At 32.8% G+C, this 21,496-nt stretch overlaps 1 protein-coding gene across 1 annotated transcript in view; it reads left to right on the top strand.

The window, feature by feature from the left end:
• Positions 1–8,075: 8,075 nt before the first annotated feature.
• Positions 8,076–21,496, top strand: part of LOC113516107 (transcription factor ATOH8) — a 34,425-nt gene continuing 21,004 nt past the window's right edge. The window contains exon 1 of the mRNA XM_026900476.3: positions 8,076–8,372. Coding sequence (XP_026756277.1) covers positions 8,327–8,372 — 46 coding nt within the window. The 5' untranslated portion in view covers positions 8,076–8,326. The remainder of the gene's footprint in view (positions 8,373–21,496) is intronic.

Here is a 21,496-nt window from a genome sequence, read left to right as displayed (position 1 = left end):
GGCGACAGGTAGCTTTGTTTGAGAACAATACACAATCAGACATACAAACTTTTATAATGCATGTTTTATTTTATGTTTCATATTATACAGCTGATCACACACACTACATAGGTAGGTAAAAGAATAAGAATTTTTTTTATATCAAATAAATGTTGAGTTAGCAAATGGACGATTCGCCTTTCGGTGAACCGAATTCGGTTGTGTTTGGTGTCCACAATGATTTTAAGACAGACAGACAAAAGCAGACAGGATAGGACTTTAAACGGAGTCGACATTCCCTTTTCCTAAAAAAATCCCTTCTCCAGAATTTGTTTTGTTGAAAATGAAAGTAATTAATAGGGTTTTTTTTTAATGGATGATAATGGAATGGTAACCCCACCAGCGCTATCGGTATACACTGCCGGGGCACCAGTGAAGGAAGATAGGTGAGGATGAAGCAGGTCAGTTAGCCCATCGTGACGAATTCGACATGAATTTTTTACGATGGTTTCCAGGGGGAACCATGTGGAGGTCGTGTCAAACTCCATTGCTAACAATCCCTTTCCCCCGGGAATTAATAGGGTTAATAGGCTATAGAGTGAAAATTTATTTATATAATTAAAATGAAAATGGATGATAATACCTCTGCTAGCGCCTGTGCTGTCGATATATATTGGTAAATAATCAGGTCGAAATTCGGCCATAATTAATTTACTATTATTTGATCTAAAAGTCAAAAACTACAATCACAGATTTCGCCAACTCTACACTGTTAAATTGTCTATATTTTCAAACAAATTATGGTTATGTTTGACATTCAGTAAGACTATAGACAAATAATATTATATTAAAGACAATATTAATCTATTCTCAATCAACCATAGACTTAAACAATAAAAAAGAGTATATATTCCAGACAAATTATCTTTTTGAAGACTAGGCAGCATGGTCTCCGACCTTAGCCTGTTCCAAACGGAACAAACGTACTAAAAAAAAAAAAAGAGTATATATGCGTGTGTTTCATATATATGGTAGTGTATGTTAGTTTTTGTTTTTTTTTTTTTATTTAATTTAATGTATTTTTATGTATAATTAAAAAAATATTAATATTCTGCACTTCTTTTCTATACATATAAACTATAAGTGTGCGAAATTTCACACTCCTTCGTTCGCACACATTTCGTAAAAAGAGGTACAAAGTTTTTGCTTCGATAATAATAAATAAATAATATAAAACTTATAAAAATTCGTAAATTTGAAGTTGTTCTACTGAATTAAGTGTTATTTTGCGGCGTTCATCTCATTGGTTAGTTGATTAGATGAGTAATATGGAAAGTTGTAGAACTTCTAATAACAGTAACTCATCCTAAAATGTTGCCAGTCGCGCGCATACTAATGGTAGCGAAATTAAACAAAATAAATGCAATCAATTAATCAACTTTGATATTTATAAAACCACACCAAAAGAGCATGGATTGTAAAAAAATAATCTAGATTATAAAATCAAACCTTATGTTGTGTACATAGAAATAAACAATGATAACGTAAGCAAGGATTTTAAGAAAAGATGACGCGGATACTGTAAAAAAAAAAAAAGAAAATGAAAAATCCAAAGTCCCGTTAATTACCAGAATCGTCCCATTACAGCGTCACTGCCACTGATACGCCTCTGCGTAAAACGAATGCACATCTGGGAGCAATGAAGAATATTACATAAGAGCAAGGTCTTAAATCAGCCTTAAATGTAAGAGAAATGTACTTTATATTTATACAGTGATAGAGTTCAACTTTGAAGTGTACTGTATAAATCACCCATGACTACGAACACCTGTTTAAACCGCGGCATTTATTCAACGGATACTGAAATTAAATTTGGACTTTATACAGTCTAATTCGAGTTGTAATTCGATTACTAGCGGCTGTCGGCTGCATTCCTGTTTCGTAGGGATGTTCGCATAAATTATCGATGTTTCTCCTCGTGGGTAAGCGTTGAACATAAGTCTGTCTCTTTCTAAACACTTGCTTTTATTTCATCGGTCGGCAGAATACGTAGACAGGACAAGTGTCGATCTTGGCCCGCGAATCACTTGTGTGTAGTAATTTGATATTACTTCAGCGATTTTGATTAAAAATTAATTTAATCACCGATTTAAATATGAATATGATGAACTTATAGATAATTTTATTATGTTTTATAGAGTCTCACGAAGGTGATTTTGCTTAAGTATTTACATTTTTAAATTATTACTGAATTATAAGTGACATATAAACATAACCGTAGTTGCACTTGTGGCAAGAGGATTTGACTTATTAAATCCTCTTGCTAAAGAACCAGCCACTGATTTCCTATTCTCCATCGTCGTTATTAACACCATTATTTCACATTATGCAACATATAGTTCAATGTTATTACCTTTGCAGAACATATATCTCCATTATCGTCTACCATAAATTCTCAATCTTTCATATTCTTTACATTAATGGTTTTTTTATTGAATAATGTTTTATTACTGACTTATATATTGCTAAATTTTATATGATTTAGAGTCAATTAGCTTCTAGTGCCTCTTGTTTTTGGAGGTTTTAAATATGAAATTAAATACATTCTTGTTTATCGAATATTATTGAAGAAATAAACGCATGTATAATTTGATTATAAACGAGTAACTGGTAGGTATAAGTTAATGTGAGTCAAATACTAGTTGATCGACGTCGGGTCATGGGGCTAGTCCATAATACAAGAGGTGTCGGCGGCAAGCCGGCGCCACGGCGGTAAGCGCGGCGCCTACTATCCTGCCACATACATGCGGTATATCTTCACACAAATTACGACTTAAAACGTTAAACTATATGACATAAAATTACATTACCAGGGTATATATCAGCTGTGATTTTTGTTATCAACCTACAATGCACCGTAAAGCTTCATGTATAGGTTCAGTTTTAGTTATTTTGAAGAGGAGGTAACATTCATTCTTTGATTTTAAATTCCGAGCACTGAGTGAAAGAAAGCGATTTTTGAAGGAAGCACTCTTATGTTTTAACTTTGTATTAATTTAGTTTAGTATCACGATGATACGACTGTTCCACGAAAAATAATTTGTATAAATGTTTTTAATAGGTGCTCACAGTGACTAATTGTCGCTTGTTTATCACATGAATGTGTTTTGGTTAAAGAGAACGCGTTTATATTTGGAAGCACTTGCACTCTGGCCAGGTGGCCGGTTCGCGCTTGAAATTATATGAGCCACTAAATCTTGTAATAGACACGAGTTGCCTAAATAACTGACAAAAATCGTTCTCGCCATCATGTTTTCTTTGGTGTGTGGTATCTAACATTACATTAACAGGACAATAAAAGTGGATACCAAAGTTAGAATGCAAAATTAAAAAGATTCCTACAAGACAACTTTTTAACTTATTGTAATATTATAATGTAAACAGAATGAAAGGAAGAAATGGAAAAAGGAAGAAAGAAAGCAATATTGTAATATATTATCTATATAATGTAATATTTGAAGTAAATATAAAAGAACACTTTCTTTATTTAAAATTCTTAGAACAAATAAATTAAAAATTTCAACATTTCATTCAATATCAGCCTCGGTAAACTCGAATTGCTTGTCGACCTCATCAAATAGTCAAAAAAACCATGAATGTTAAATAAAAAGCGCCGAGATTCACACTATTTCTTCGCGGTCATGGCTAGGTGTCAAAAGCTTTACCTGACCGCTTGACACCTACACAGGGCAAGGTTATCCATCCATTTATTATTTACCATCTTACAGTCATTTTGTTTATTCAGGAATTATCCTTTCACACCTCAATCCTGAGACCGCTACTCAAATTATTGTTCAAATATTCAGTCCCACGTTTTGGAACTGACAATTTGGTGGCCTCTTTAGAAAAACCAGTGGGTCTACTCTTCAATCTAATATCAGTATCAGTCCAATTTAATGCCAATGACAATTTTAAACTGCACTCATAAAACATCAGTAAGGAATTAAGTTGTGTTTGGGAACGGTTTACAATAGTTTGCATTGACAAGTTATATTAATATGCATCTATCAGAACAATATAGAATCATTATGTCGCTATTACTGCAATTAGAGTACCTAAAGTCTCAATTTCAATATTAATTTATTGAATTTTTTTATAATACTATGATGGTACTCAAGCATACGGCCCGTATGATGGTAGACGTGGTTATCGTAGCCTATGGACGCCTGTTACACCAGGAGTGTCATGCGCGCGTTGCCGACTCTTAAGAAACCTTAATACGCTCTGTGTGAAGAATCCCATGCTGTAGTCTCTAGGCAAAGCCTCGGCAGGAAGATCATTGCACAACCTGATTATTCGCGGAAGGAAGCTCCTCTGAAACTGCACTATGCATTTCAAAGGTAACTCACCAGATCTCATACTGCAGTGGCATATATAATAATAATTAAAAGCGTAATGGAACTCAAGGCACTCAAGTTGGACGATTAAAGGATGCCACCAAAATATTTGTACAATTTTCGATTCTGTTATGACTTGAATTAATGCAGTAACCGCTGTTGGCGAGCATAAAAATCACGACAAAACCTGTATAAACGGCTGGAGGCAAAAATTGGTTGTTTTGCGACTCGTTCCCCGAAACTGTGGAAACGTGTGCGCAAAAAGTCGACCGAACAGGATTTTATATCGGCATCGCCAAATCTGGACGCGTTAAGAAATGATAAAGAGGATGCCGCGCCATCGTCACCAAAGAGCTGAGAAAAACCTGAAACAGAGAAAAAGCTCAAACTGCATTGCCTAAAGTAGCAGACAATGATATTTTAAAATAAAGGAAGTACTACGCCTACTTTCTGATTAACGTCTACTTATCGTGGCTATTATTTAACAATTAACCATAATTGTTACCATATGTTGTATACCAATATAGATCATGAGGTCATATGTAGAATAATTTATATGATTAAGTTTTAAATAAAATTTAAATGTCGCAAAGAAAAAATGAATGGTTTAGATTAGAGATAATGATTCCTTAGCTTTTACCCATAATTCTGCCATTTCTGTCAGTATAAATATACTGAATTTATACTGACAGAAATGGCAAAAAAATATATTAGGAGAAATAAAAAATTATATATAATATACAATATGTTTTTTCAAGGAAAAAAGTTAGTTGTGTTTGTGCCTGTTTGTTTTAATTTAATGATGATTTTTTATTTTTTTTTTTTATTTTTTATACTAATCGACGATACATATATATAATGTAAAAATTTAATTATGTAGTTTATATAAGATTTATTAATGTGGTTGCTGTGCCCTTTCAGGGTTCATGTTTGATTCTATACTTTTAGTAAATTAAGACCAATTTTGTTACAACATGTAATGGCAATAAATAAATGAATAAATAAATGAATAAATAAATAAATTGATTTATCTAGACATCTTTTTTGTTATTTGCCTATGTTACAAAATTGTGCATTTTCATTAATTTTGACACAATAATTAGGACAGGAAGCTTTTTTATATTAGAATGCGTGTATTAAAATATTTATTATATATTTATTAATACAGTTTATACTATTATAAGTACTTAAATGTATGTAAAATTTTATTATTTATTAGATATTTCTTGCGCCAAATAGCTACCGTGTTTTTCTTTTTTCCTCTATCCAAAAGTTGTCTGGAAGAGATTGCTTTACCGATAAGACCGCCTTTTGTACTTCATAAGTGTAATATATATACATATACATATTTTATATTATTCTTAAAATGGTGTAATAAAGAGTAAATAAATGTGGACAGGTATATGACATTTTGTCTAAGAGATTTTTAGATAAAATTAGAGCAACATAAGGTCATATACCTACCATAGATGCACTAGTTGTCTATTATACAGTATAATAGCTTATAGAGTGAATTTACGTCAATTATTCAATTCTAATTTAGACGTCTTTATAAATGCAGTTGTGTTACTCGGTGCGAATAAAGTGTACGTAAATTAACGTGTAATGCGTATGCGTGCGTGAGTCACGGATGCGCACATGTGCATTTGGAAATAGCCTGTAAGTTGGAACAAATGTCGAGATACAGTGGCGTATAGCGCGGTGTTGTGGCGATCCTCACGACAAGTCGCCGCCGACGGCCAGAGAATGCGACCGGCTGGCGCGCCAGTGTTGTGACATATCGATACTCGATTGTGTCACTGCATTATTTAGATTTAAAAAGAAATATATTCAAATTCTATTGAACTAGATTCAAATCATGCGGAAAAGCATTTTTTTAAATCAAATCATGGAAGATATGTCAACAAAACAATTTATGACGAAATGGGATAATAATAATATTAAAACTCAATGAAAATTTTGATCACTATCAGGTATTAATGATATGAAGATTGCCGTGTGGTTCAGGCATAGAATGGGCCATTCCTTTCCTTCTCATGGGTGTCGTAAGACGCAACTAAAGGAACTTAATAATCAAGGAATGGGCAGCAGCAAGGAACATCACAAAAAACATCACCAAAATCTAACTGCGATTGCCAATCCGCCTACCAAATCCTGGCAAATCGTCCCAATAGGGGGAGGCCTATGCTCAGTTGTGGACGATAATAATAATAATAATTAAATTTATTACCATTCTTCACAGAAATAATGTACATATATGAATTAATCAATATATTGTGCAGTATTCGTATGCGCCTGGCAATAGGTACAATCTCAGCTTTTGTTGGACTGATGTTCGTTCAGCGCTGATTTTCAGTTTGCACCTACACAGCTGATATCGTTATCAGTGATATGAAGAATTGTATTATTGGTTTTATTAATGGATTAATTCGTTTTATTAATGAATAAATTGGAATTGATTTCAAGCGATGATGAATTCACTTTTTGGAAAGTAGTAAAAATAGGACATAGAGCAATATGTTGTTTATTAAAGTCGTTCCTCTTGAGAATTATGGTGGCCAAGTAAATTATTGACACAACAATATGCTTTCTGTATCAATTACTGTCCATCTTAGTCTTCACAACGAAATATAATAATCCGTGCGGATTATATCCGTCTGCTGCTAAATTAATAGTTGCAACTGTTTCTAACGATCATAAACGTAATATCGTATTTATTTACATTAATCTTAGGCAACACATTATACTCTGTTATGTCTATGGTATTGTTCAGGTCTATAGACGACGGTCACCACTTTCCGTCAGGTGGGCCGTCAGCTTGTTTGCCATTCTAAAATTACATAAAATAAATATATAATTGCCGATAATAATCGTATGATAATGGCTGCGAATAGAGAAGAATGGAACGGAAAAACATATTACTCTTATTCCAAAGAGTAATTGGGATAAGGTAGATGGTGATGAATAATCATATGATAATATACATAAACTGACAAGAAATTTCACAAAAAGGTAACTTTACTATCTTACTAGGTAAAGTTTCAATTTGGGTAAAAATGATTTGCTAAAATCGTTATCAGGTACTTATGACGATTTGTTCACAATAAAGTCGACTCTGAGATTACAGCTAAATCATTGTTTTAAGGACTAATCAACCCCCCCCCCCCCCCTTAATATTAAAAATGTCAAACCTCTCATAAATTCATTTCACTATTGAACTGTTTTGCCTCTTTCTTTTGCGTTAAATTGATAATTTGAAAGAGAGTGTTAAAACAGTGTAATAGCTAAAGAAGATTTGTAGAAGGTTTTAGGTTTTTATGAATAAGGAGGTAAGGTTGTTTAGATTTGATACAGAACAAATTTAAATTTATTTCTCGGCAATGCACAAAATAATAGTTTAGAACTATCAAAACTTTAGCTTTAGCTTTCAAAATCGATCTTAATGGGATAGTCGGAATCCTATGTAGACTATAACTGGCGTTGGTTTTTTAATCACTTGCGCATACTGAAGCCTAATTAATAAATCTCTATCTACGTTAAAATTGCAAATTTATCCTTCAGAATAGCAAAAAACAAAACAATATCCACGATAAAATTCCAATCATATCATGAGAGTCGCATCTCTAAGGGCGAGACTGGGCTGGCGCCGTGCTTTTTTACCCTGGCTGAACTACAAGCCAAACCTAACCTCATAATACTGCTCGTTTCGTCAGTTGAACGGAAGGGGCCGCAGTGAAGTCATGTGCGTGCGAGTGTTCGCGCGATGCATGCAATACTCCGATCGTAACGCGATACAATGACAATCAAGTTTTAAATGGAAAAAAAAGTATATTTATAACAAAAACTGTGTCTTATATCGTGCCAATAATCGCCACTAGTGTTCAATAATTGGTTCGCATAAGATTGTTGTTGGAATTTTGGATTTTGAAGTGTCGATAAGGATTGCGAAGATGGCATCTTTCATTTCCGCTTCCGATACTCAACCTGAAGTCAAAGGTAGGTGCTCTTTTTTATAAATTATGTTTTAAATATAATTTTAAATATAAAGGATTTTATTTAAAAGTTTTTAAAAATTTATTAAAAAGGTAACTTGTTCATTTTATATATTTATTTTGAATTACGTTATACCGTCGGCAATAGTAGAGAAATATCGACAGCAAAAATTATGTTAAAGAAAAGTAAAATGCGATTATCCCAGAACTACAAAAACTACTCAGTTACAATAATTATTTATCACTATTTTTATATTGTAATTATATAATTAATAATAACTATTAAATTTTCACCAATGCCGAAGATATCTTGTTTAACAGTCGTTGTCCTGAAGCAAAAACGTAACGAAAATTTTTCAATTTTTTTTATAAATACTTTATATTGAATAGTATAAGAAAAAGTTTTTATATCATTCCAATATTTAGTTTGACGATTTTACTCAATTTTTAGTATCTATTCAAAGTCTAAAAAAAGGTTATATTAATTTTTTTTTTTTTGATGGGTGAAAATGGTATGGTAACCCCGCTTGCACTAACGGGATACGCTGGCGGAGCACCAGTGAAGGGTGATAGATGAGAATGAAAACAGGCCAGTTAGCCCATCATGATGAATTCATCAGAAATTGACCATGATAGTTTTCAGGGAGAACCGCGAGGAGGTCGACCTGGTTGGGTATATTGCTAGCAATAGGATTCTCAGTCTCCATTACTAACAATCCCTTTTCCTCCTAATATTTAATATTGAATAATATAAGAAAAAAGTTCCATATCATTTCGTAACATACTATTTCCGATTTATGTATTAAATTTATCGATTAAGATTATCAATAATAATAGATGCGCCAATCAATATTTAGCTTTTCATTATAGTCCGTGATAGGTATTTAAGTACTTAGCTGATTCTGATTAGTGAGAATTTAAGTCTTTGCGATTTAAAATTACCACTAGTAGCATAGGCAAGTAGTAGAAAACAATACTATGCTAGCATAGTGTAATGTTTTTCCAGAAATAGTATAGTCTTTGATTACCTATATAGAGTGTTTTCATACAAATGCTTCGAGAAAAACGATTTAATTTTTTCATAGAATTTTGCGTGATAAATTGTTATGAGCGATTCCTTTATAACTTCTATATTTATTTTGTTTATATAATTTCTGCATCTTTTTTATGCGAAATTTATTTTGTTTATTAAATAATACGTTAAGATTCATTATATGCGTAAGTATATTCAATATTAATAAAAAAAACGAGAGTATTGATAAAAATAAAAAGTTTTTGAGGCTTGACGCTCTATTAATATAATATAATATAGTATAAGCATAGAATCCTATATTTACATTCCCAAGCAAAAGTTACACTTATACTTTATTCATTTATTCATTTATTTATTGCCATTACATGTCGTATACTTAACAGTGTCCTTAATTAAAATTAAAAGAAAATAAGTTCTTGTCAGATAAAATATGAGTAGAGCTGATAAAATATTTACTCGAAGTATGTAACTCCCTGTCTAGATCAAATTAGAGATATAGTTCATAACATTTGTAAGAATTTACATTTTGTTCTTTATTATATGTATTTTCAATTTTATTATTTTTTACTTGGTGCAATAAAGAGTAAAATAAATAAATAAGAATATGCGGGCATCGTTTGATTACAAAATGCCATTCAGAAAAGAGCGCACAATTTGGTTGAAAGCACTCAATTTTCAGTGCAAATAGATGACTGTTCGTGGAAAGGAGATCCTTATGTCTCTAAGTATTCTCTAACTATTATAAAAGTATTATATGACTTTCATAATAGAAGTTACAAAATATACTGTGACATCTATACCAGTAATTGTGAGTTTTATAGCGTACTTCTATACTACTATTCTTTTGGATATTTAAACATGATTACTTTCCATCAGTTAGGTCATCAGATTGTTTGCCATTCTTTTCTTCTTTACAAAAAAAAAACCCCATAAATTACAAAGTATAATGTCCGTTACGAACACAAAAGTTTATTTCAAAATTCCATCAATAATAATTACAATAATTTTCCAACTCCAAAACAAAAGGGGTCACAAAAAACCAACTGTAACCCCACACATGTTACAAGGGTCTCCCTTGCAGACAAGTGAATAACTTAACAACATTGCCAGTGCTAACACGCAGCTATTTAAAAATGAGCTTTATCTCCAAACCGTAAAGATTATTACGAATATTTGGATACATTTATGAGATTTGTTTGTTTGTTCACATGTCACAGTATGGGTCGTCAGATTTGAATGGGCTGGGTGCCGTATGGGGGCTTTTTGCTGCAATACGTCACTGGTGTTAATCTCCGTATCTCATATTGAAATTGAACCCAATTAGTTTAAACGATTTCGGATTATTTATTGCGCTATTGGGCAAATCTTAAATAAACATGCGTGGTTAAACTACCTTTATTATAAAAACAAAAGAATAATATTTGGTGCAAACAAATGGGCACCCAGTTGACGACAAAAGCGAGGCATTTTGTTCAATGAAGAAAGCATTTCGATTCGCTTTTAAAAAAAGAACAATAATATGCATTATGCGTGGGTAATATGGATACCGATCCAATATCTATATATTGGGTTTCTCTGGACATTGATGGTGGAAAAAAGGTCATCACCCGTTTCGATATCGCCCATATCGATTGGATATCTATTTTCGAATATATTAAAAGTTTAAAACAATAAATTTGGATAACAGACTTTTAAGACATTCGTTATTAGTTAATTTTAAACTTGAAACACATATTTTTTAAATAAACAATCGGGACTTAACTAAACGTCGGTAATAAAGAAGCATGTATGTATTTACCTGTAAAGGTTTTTACGTCGACTTAAGTCCCGATTGTGTATTTAAAATATATTCGTTATTATACCAGTATATAAATATTGTAATTAATATATATATATATATATATATATATATATATATATATATATATATATATATATATATATATATATATTACCCATCCCTACTTTGCATGTCTATGATTTGCTTAATAGAAAACGACTACTACAGTTCAAAGACATACAAAGAGATATCATTAGCATGAATATGATTTGTTTAATAAGAAATATCTACCGCCGTTCATAAATGCTTGCAATTTCAGAATTATTACTTGTTTAACGCTAGCCAATGCCATGTACATCTCGAGTTACAATGAGCAAAGGCATCCATACAAACGTCTTACCAAAGTTACGTGCTGATGAAGTGTTATAAATGGAGATATATTGATTAGCTTGCATTACATTGAGCACCTTGGAATCTAACATGGTTGAAGGACTTTTAACCCAACCGTCGTCCCTCGTTTCAACTAATTGGGTCTGTTTGATAACGATCTCTGGAAAATTTGTTGAAGAATTAAATTGACGCTTTGCTGTTTGGTAATTTAGAATTTAGCATTAACAGCAATTTGAAGGCGTGACGCTGTTTATTAAATACATTACACAATTATTTTATATAAATAATTATCTATTTACCTTCATCTTTTTCATTATAACAACCTATTAAATTTAATCTTTAGTTCTATACCTATAAAAGAAACTATTATTTGTGAGAGTTGATACCAAGAAAAAATAAGAAGTAGTAAATTATAAAAATATATTCCGTTAATCAATCACAGCAATAGAAAAATAATACAAGTAGTAAGAGAATAACAGAAGGATAAAAATTGTAAATTATAAAAAAGAAGGAATATAAAAAAAGTCCACGTCGTGGATTAGAAGGATATAAAGTCTATTATTACCAAGTGGACCAAGCGTTTTATTGTACTTCTATCATTTCTGATTCTTCTTTTTTTAAATTGGTGTATTGTTACTAATTATTTCTTACGACATTTCATTTTTCATAATGAATGATAATGGAATATCATTCCACTCTGCTTGCGCTATCGGGCACGAGTGAGGGATGATAGGTGAGGATGAAAGCAGGCCAGTTAGCCCATCATAACGAATAATATTTGTATTAAGAATAAATTACAATGGTTTTCATGGGGAACCACGAGGAGTTGATTTGACTTCTCGTGGTTCCCCCTGTATTGTTGTATACTGCTAGCTATTGTTTGTACGTATGTTGTTAGCAATGAAACCGCTAGTCCCCATTAATAACAATCCTTTTAAAAAAATCTGGGGAACATTTTGTGTAATTTTAAACGAATTCCTAATCTACACATTATGGGTATTGTATCTTTAACCTGCCGTCTGGCATAGACATTGTAAATATGTTTTTTTCCTTTGGCACAGATAATGTAATATTTTGATAATAACGCGTTTAATAAAAAAGCTGAAAAGAAAGTAATAATTTCGACAGATTAAGCAATTACAATTGCAATAGGCACTAAAAACGTTGTATAAAAAAAAAACAAACAATCGGCAAAAGACCTATCCGTTGCAGCCATATGTCAAGCCTGTGACGTCAGTACCCCGTTTGGGGACCAGATGGTTGCCACCAGATGTGTGTATCTCTACGTCGAATGTTTGACATTGTATTGAGATAATAATACAAATGAGTGACTTCTGTACAACATAGTAAGTACGGAGCTTTACATTTTTTTTTTATTTAAATGGCCAAGGAATTTTTTAAGTTTATGGCACTAAGTACGGTCCAGGTTCTATTGTTAATTTTTCTATGGGACATTTAATGGTAGGGTGATTTATCTTTTTGTTGCCAAGCAGCTATTCTCAGTGCTCATATGTTCCGGTTTAAAAGGGCGGTAAGGTAATGAAATTATTGGGTACACAGGAAATAATATTTGCGTTAGTAAAGTGACGCAGGAGAAATATCATGTCATAACAGTATTTGGGTTGTAATGGGTGAAAATGAAACGGTAACTCCGCCTGTGCTATCGGTATAACTGGCGAGGCACTAGCAAGAAATAATGATAGGTGAGGATGAAAGCAGGTTAGTTAGCTCATAATAATGAATTTCATAAGGATTAATTAAGAGTTTAATCAATAGGGTTTCTAGGAGGAACCCTATCGAAGTCTTAATAAAGTATATTGCTAGTAATGGAGCTGTTTTTTTTTAATAAATGATAATGGAATAGTAACCCCGCCTGCGCTCTCGGTATACACTAGCGGGGCACTAGTGAGGGATGATAGGTGGGGATGAAGCAGGTCAGTTAGCCCATCGTGACAAATTCAACATTGAATCAATCACGATGGTTTCCAGGGAGGAGGTCGACCTGATAGGGTATATTACTAGTAATATCGTTGCCAATCCCTGTTGCTAACAATCCCTTTCCCCCCAATAATGGTTCTGTTAGACCCCATTATTAGTAATCCTTTCCCCTAGTGTCCACAGTACTGTTCATGTCTATAGAGGACGGTTACCACTTTCCAGCAGTTTGTATATACTATCCTATCTTATATGTTTAAAACAAACTATCGTTGGCTAGCGCGATAGCGATGTAATAGATAAGCTTTAGTGTTTTTTTTTTATTCTAAATTGCGTCAGTAACGGATGTATCGCCAATTTGTAACACATATCAATTAGGTCAATCAGGATTAAGATATTAGTCGCATTGTTTTCGTGATTGACACGTGGTTTTGGCTATGTATATTATTAAATCACACGTTAACTGTCCACTGCTGTACAAAGGCTTCCACTTATTGGGGTGTTTTACCAATAGTTGCTACGTTTGAAGGTTTTTTTTTATTCGACTTAGAATGGCAAACAAGCTGACGGCCCACCTGATGGAAAGTGGTAACCGTCGCCTATAGACATGAGCAGTACCATGGACATAACAGAGTAAACTGTTTCGCCCATGATACCCCCCATGCGTTGCCATTCCTGAGGACTCAGGTGTTATTCCTCTGTACCCTGTAAATTCACGTCATATCCCACCCTTTAAACTGAAACATAGCCATGCAAACACAACAGCAGTTAGATTTCAGTGATATTTTAAAAGGGACGCTGCTGTCCATCCCTCGATCATTAAATACCCTTAGTCGCCTCTTACGACACCCACGGAGAAGGAAGGGGCGTGTAAATAGATGAGCAGAGTATTTATAATATATAAGTCTTTTCTCGTTGACTATATTAACTGATTGGGTTAAAATAGAACCCATTTTCTTCTCATATCAAATAGCATGTCTCTCTTTTCATTTAAGAGTTTCCTCTTGTCGGTGCAACTAATTCATGCATCTTCCTCCAGCCAGCTCTATACCAGGCCATATCCTTTATCTCCCTATATGACATGACGCCTAGTGCTTCCTTTATCTGCATTGTTATTATAGCATGTATAGTCCTAATTTTAAAACAACCGGTTACAGTGCTATAAATAATGTTGCTAACAAATTAAGCCATTGTGGTATATAATAATAAAGATTATTATTATTATTTGTACCATGAATAGTTAGAATAAACTAGTAGATATAGAAAAAAAGCCTTCGAATCCAGACTTTTTCTATTCACCCCGATATCAACAACAGTATAATATAATAATAATAATAATAATAAAGCCTTTATTCTCTGACCACAATTTTACTTTAACTTACATACTACTTATTACTAAGCTAGCTTACTAGCAACCATTATGTTGGTCAGGTTGTCTGTCGACATAGGCCTCCCCCAATTGCTTCCACTTTCCTCTATCCCTAGCTGACTTTCTCCAACCTTTAGGTAAATCGTCCTCCCATCTTTTGATTTGCCCTCCTCGTTGTCTTTTCCCATTTCTAGGATACCATTCTATTACATCCTTCGTCCATTTTTCTTTGTTGGTTCTCATTATATATCCAGTCCAATTTTATTTTAGTTTTCTTATTTTTTGTAACACGTCACTGATCTTTGTTCTTTTTCTTATCAACAACAGTATAAACAATATTGAATATACTTGCTATATTTAGCAGAGACATTATACCCATAAGTACCTAACTAATAAGATAATCCCATAGGCTTTTATAAAGATTAAGGTACTATACTTATGCCTATTGCATCAGAAATTACATTGTCTATCGTTTATCACTCTTCAAACCAAAACAACAGCCTGCTTCGCGACAGACGGTGACGAATACACCAATTATATACGTATCTACTGAAATTAACGTATTAAATTGCCAAATAAATATTGATAAAGAGCGATTATACAATGATTATGAAATTATTAGAAATTTACGTCATTATGAATGTCAACATGCACACAGACACACTCACGCACCCACGTACGCACGGATACATACACACGCACGCACGAATACTCCCTTTCTTTCCTTTCTCTGCATACATCTTCATTTTCAAGCACTTTGCATGAAGATATTTCTCTATTTTATTTTGATTTTCATTCATGATGACGGTCTTTAAAGATCCTACTATGGTTTTAAAATCTAAAGCAATTATTAAGAGAGATATCTTTGTTATTTTACAATCAGTCTGGTTTCAAACTAAACTAGATATACTTAAATTTTTTTATATGGTACAGTATGGGTTTTTTCAAAAAGAGTATATTAAAGTTTCTTCAGGGTCGGAAACGCGCACGTGGCACCGCAGAGTTTCAGGCGTCTATAGGTTATAATGACCGTTTACCATCAGACGGGCTGTATTCTTGGTTGTCAACTTTGTGCTATAAAAAAAACTATGGTACAGATCAGTAATACGGCACGTCATTACAACATTTAATGAATGAATGAAATTTTGCGTAGATTATAAAAAAAAAAGCATTAGTTGTATCGGTTACTTAAATACATATTCAAAACATATAACCCAATCAGATGAAGTCACAGATAATGGTTTGATTTATCTACTTATCAATGTGTCATGTTTCATTTATCTGTAACATCTGGGCATACAGTGTAATTCTTTTCCCCAGACAATGTATAGACCAAAGTCCGCTGTCACGATCGGAGTCTTCTTACCGGATATCTGTTTAGATATGGTGATAATAATGTGTTTTATCTAATTTGGTGCATTTCAAGTGTATAATAACATAATGAATTCGATTCCAATGTCCATTATTAAGAAATTTTATTGAATTTTTGGCATATAGTTATTAACAAGGCAATATGTATAAGTGTTTTTTGGTCCCGGCATAGAATAGGCCACCCCCACCTTTCCTGTGTGTGTCGTAAGAGGTGACTGAGGGTGTTTATGACGGACGGAATGGGCAGCAGAGTGTCTCTTAAAAAATCACCAAACGTCAAACTGCAGTTGCGAACCCGCCTGCTAAACGTGGCAACTACTGACAAACCCTTCCATATTGTTGAAGCTATATTCACCAGTGGGCATTTAACGGTTGTTACAACAACAACAGCTGTGAATAATATTTAAGAAATACGACAAGTAAGAAAAAAAGAAACACCAAATATTTAATAGTTATATTTTCGTTCAGGATGTAAATGAAACAGTCACTACCTTGATAAAAAATGGCGTCTTGTTTATAACATATTTAATAGTGGGCTTTTCCAACGAGTTGTCAACGTTCTATGTATAGACAAAAAAGTCCAAACGACTCTCATAGTATGTCCATTATGTATGATAGAAAAAAAAGAATAGATATGTGAATCAGGTTGTTTTTTTCATAATATCACTTTATCATAGAAAACTAAAAAAGGAATTTAAAAATAATATCATAAAAATCTAAATCAAGACACCCTATATCTAAATTTGTAAAACTTATGTTTATGTTTACAAATATTTTGAAGCATTTTTACAAAATTTCATTATATATAATGATGATGAGGATGTATCCGTTCACTGTCCACTGATGAACATAGACCTTCTCCTTGAGGGGTTAAGCCAGTAGTTGCCACATTTGGCAAGCGGGTTGCCAACTGCAGTTAGGCTTTGGTAATGTTTTAAGAGGGACGCTACTGTCTATCCCTCGACGATTAAGTTCCCTTAGCCATCTCTTACGATATCCACGAGAAAAGAAGGGGTGGCCTATTCTAAGCCGAGACCACAAGGCTAATGTTCATAATAATAGTAGTATAACTAACTAGTAATCCGTGTCTTTGTATAGTAAATCTTATCCAATTGAACAGATTTGAGTGAATAGCTGTTTAAGTTATTTTATTTTTATATATATTTTTTTGTATTTGCATAGTAATTAAATAAAAAATGTATAATCGAGTAATAAATATCCAAACGTCTTTAAGAAATGTTTTTTTTTTTTATGCAACAACACAGAATGAAAAACAAGCTGACGGCCCACCTGCTGGATATAATAGAGTATACTGTTTCGCCCATGATACCCCCCATGCGTTGCCATTCCTGAGTACTCAGGTGTTATTTCTCTGTACCCTGTAAATTCACTGTTTTTAAAAGCACGAACTGATTACAGGATGGATCAAGAGACATCAAAAACTGTCGGATCAAAATTTTGGGTACTCCTTATGATGTAGTGTACATTAAAGACAAAATTCAGGTTTTATAATAAACTAGAGACCCGCCCCGGCTTCGTACGAGTAAATCCTTAGAAGATTTCTATTTGAAAATAAAATACATCGCATGTTACTCGCCAGTAACTTCTAAAAGTGTGGTAAATTTTCTTCAAAATCGCTATGTGATATTTGAGACTTTTTTTATACAACTTGAACTACACCTGAATATAGGATTTAATATGTGTAACCTCGTCTTATCGTGACTCGTGAAATAAAAAGCAAATAGTAGCGATCGTTGCGTACACGTGTTCCGTTGCACGTGAATAGTTCAAAATATTGTTACAGTAACCAGTCGTAAAACAACTCACAACAACAGCCGACAAAACGGAATTGGCGCAAAAAAATTCCATTCACTGTTTTATTTGATCGATTCCGCTCAGTTGGTTTTGAGGCAAACAATACTTTATTACAGCAATATAATGAAGTACTTACTACAATTGAACGTGCTCGTAGTTTGGCAGAGATGACTCTATTTACAAAATTATAAAAAATAAGACAGTATTACCAACAATTCTACGAACTTTCTTCACGATCAAGTACCATAAAAATCATTGTTTTTTCAAATATTGTGGGATAAGTACTCTGTGCTACTAAACTACATTTTCATTTTTGTGCATATTCTTTTTTTTAAATATTAGCATGGCTTAGACATATACTGCCTTGATTTATTATATACCAGAGGGAGACTTTGTAGAAAAGTCGATAGCTTGGGTACCTCTGTCCCATTCGTGTTTCAACCGTGAAGCAGCTGTGTTTGCATGGTTGTGTTTTGGTTTGAAGGGTGGGATATGGCGTGAATTTATTAGGTACAGAGGAATAACACCTGAGTCCTCTGGAATGGCAACGCATGGAGACTATCATGTGCGAAACAGTATACTCTGTTGGTGGTACTGCTCATGTTTATAGGCGACAGTTATCACTTTCCATCAGGTGGGCCGTCAGCTTGTTTACCATTCTAACTTGTATAAAAAAAAAATGTATTTTATAAAAATATATAGTTTAATTTCAAGTCAAATACTATATCGAGTTTATACTCGTAAACTCGTGATTAAATAAATTGTTTAAAATGGTGCAAAATGCAGTTTTAGGTAGATCAAAACTTTATCTAAGGATTTAAATAGGACCAAAGTATATGGACATAATTAAATTTCAATTTTTAATGCAACTTAAAATGGCAAACAAGCTGATGGTCCACCTGATGGATAGTGGTAACCGTCGCCTATAGACATGAGCAGTACCATGGACATAACAGAGTATACTGTCTTGCCCATGATAACCCCCATGCGTTGCCATTCCTAAGGTTATTCCTCTGTACCCTATTAATTCAAGGTGCCCAAGCAAATGTCTTATGTACAAAATCTCCTTTTGGTAATCGATGATTCGAATTTTGGCCTTTATCAACATTATCATTTTCGTCATCATGACGATAAAATTATTTTAAGTCGTTAACTATCGTTATTTTTGTTATAACACTGACTATTGATGACAAATAATCATGAGGATATCCTAAGATAAGATAATGTTAGATAAAATATTATTTTATTGCTGCTACTGATCAAGGAAGCTAGATATACATATATAAAAATTGTTTATTTTAGAATTTCGTGTTTTTTTTTTCTTTAACAAATTTATTTAAATTTAATTAATCGCATCGCATTAAGTGTGGAAAATGAATTTGAATATTATGTATTCGAAATCGTTAAAACTAATTTAAAATCTATAAAATTATGTCCATTTTTGTTTTTTTTTTTTTGTATTTCCGTTATCATTTGTTATTTATTATTCGATGATACGTAGATAATAAGCTGGATAATAATTTAATAGGTTATCTGAGAAATATAAGTCGTCAAATGACTTTATCTTTGGAAGAAAATTGTAATCATTATTGCTAGAGAAGGTGTACGTACTTAATTGACGAATTCTAACTGTCGTAAATTTAAATATATGGGTGATTCTCTGTAAACTCGTAATCGGCTGTCCCGACTGTTTTTTTTCAAAAAGTAATATAATTACTTTCATAAAAATCATTTCTAATGAAACTTTAACCCCAAAAATTTACGGGCCCATTGTTTTTAGAACCATAACTATTTTAATTTTTTTTCTAGAAGTGATTGAAACTCTAAAAATACAGTCCCCTAGCTGTCCCCATCACTATATTCCTGCCTAGAAACGAGATTTATGAAGAAGTTATTGAAACTACATACATTTGGCAGTTAATATAATAAGATAAAATATAAAATTAATATTATTTTCGTAAAACAAGGTCTCATTACGAATTCTATTATATTAGTAAACACTTGTAAACTTTGTCCCTAGAATTTCTATACAGTCCCCTGCCAAAAGTCTGCCTGCCTTTTTTAGAGAGAAACGAAACGCAATTATTGTTAAATTGGCAACCTTGCCGAAAGTGGCAACGAGACACCATTTTGTTTAGCGTCAGAACTTCATTTGTAAGGTAAATACGCGTCTGGTCCGCTACCACACACAGTCCTCTGGTAAGTAATATTATTTATATGTTAATTACTTTAATAATCGCTATATAGTTTATTGTTTTATTATTTATGTCTAAATTGATAGGCAGGTTCTTAAAAAACAATTTTACATCAGTTTTGTAAATATTGTGAAATCTGACCTAAATACACAGTCCCCTGGCAACAGTCCCCAGCCTGAAAATGCAGCAGGGGACTGTTTTAAACAACAGGGGACTGTGTATTTTGCATATTGGTTATTGTTTTTATATATTATTGGTGTAAATTTATCCGCTAAGTATCATTGCTTTGCATTATTTTTCTTTATAAACTTATATTAAGTTATACAGGTCGATCAAACATACATGATATTGTTCCTAAAAAGAAAAAAAAAATCCCGAGGGAAACTACTATAAAAAAAGAGAGAAGCAGAGCGACTACGATACAAAAGAAGAAAAAATAATTTGAAAAGAGATAACAAATAAGAGAAAAGGAGAAGTTGAAGTACCAAAAGAAGAAAGAAAAAGGTTTGTGAAAATTAGTAATGGTTATCTCGTGAGTACAGAGCTGCCTTAAAGAAGTGGAATGAATATTGTATTGTATACCGAGCCAAAAAACTAAGACTGAAAAGTGTCACTAATAAGTTTGTACGAGAAAATACACCGTTATCAGATCCAGAAGCAGATACTTTATCTACAAGACCCTTCACTCTAGTTCCAGTTCAAATATCTCCAGCTCCAAGCCCAGCAGTTTCCAGTACTAGTCTACAGCAAAGAAGAAAAGAAGTCTTAATACAACAAAGAAGTTTAACAGAGAAATAAATAAATGAATCGCACGTTTAGAAAAAAAAACTTGTGAAGTACAACTTACAACTTTATAACTAGAAATACTATGAAGAAACAGAAGAGGTATCTTCTTGATACAGTTTTTAATCTTTATAAAAAGTTTATTACTGGGCACATAAAAATTAGCTACCAAAAATTTTGCCGACTCCGTCCATTTTAGGTTGTGAAGCCAAACGCTTAAAACCACGATACATGTCTTTGCATTGTTCATAGTAACATAGACATGAAGCTCAGCGCACTTCATACTAATAACATATTGACTTACAACAATCACCAAAAGTTGGTGAAAGATCTATGTTGCGACCGATATAATGTTAATTGTTTGGCGAGATCATGTCATACTCGCATTGATAAAAACCCGAAATATAAACAAATTGATGACAGAAAGGATATAAAATGTGGATTTCTGAAATTCAAG

Source organism: Galleria mellonella, unplaced genomic scaffold, assembly GCF_026898425.1.
Source record: "Galleria mellonella isolate WM207_F2 unplaced genomic scaffold, CSIRO_AGI_GalMel_v1 utg56, whole genome shotgun sequence".
NCBI classification, from domain to species: domain Eukaryota; kingdom Metazoa; phylum Arthropoda; class Insecta; order Lepidoptera; family Pyralidae; genus Galleria; species Galleria mellonella.
Note: the sequence above shows the minus strand (reverse complement) of the source record. Positions and strands in the feature narration are given on the sequence as shown.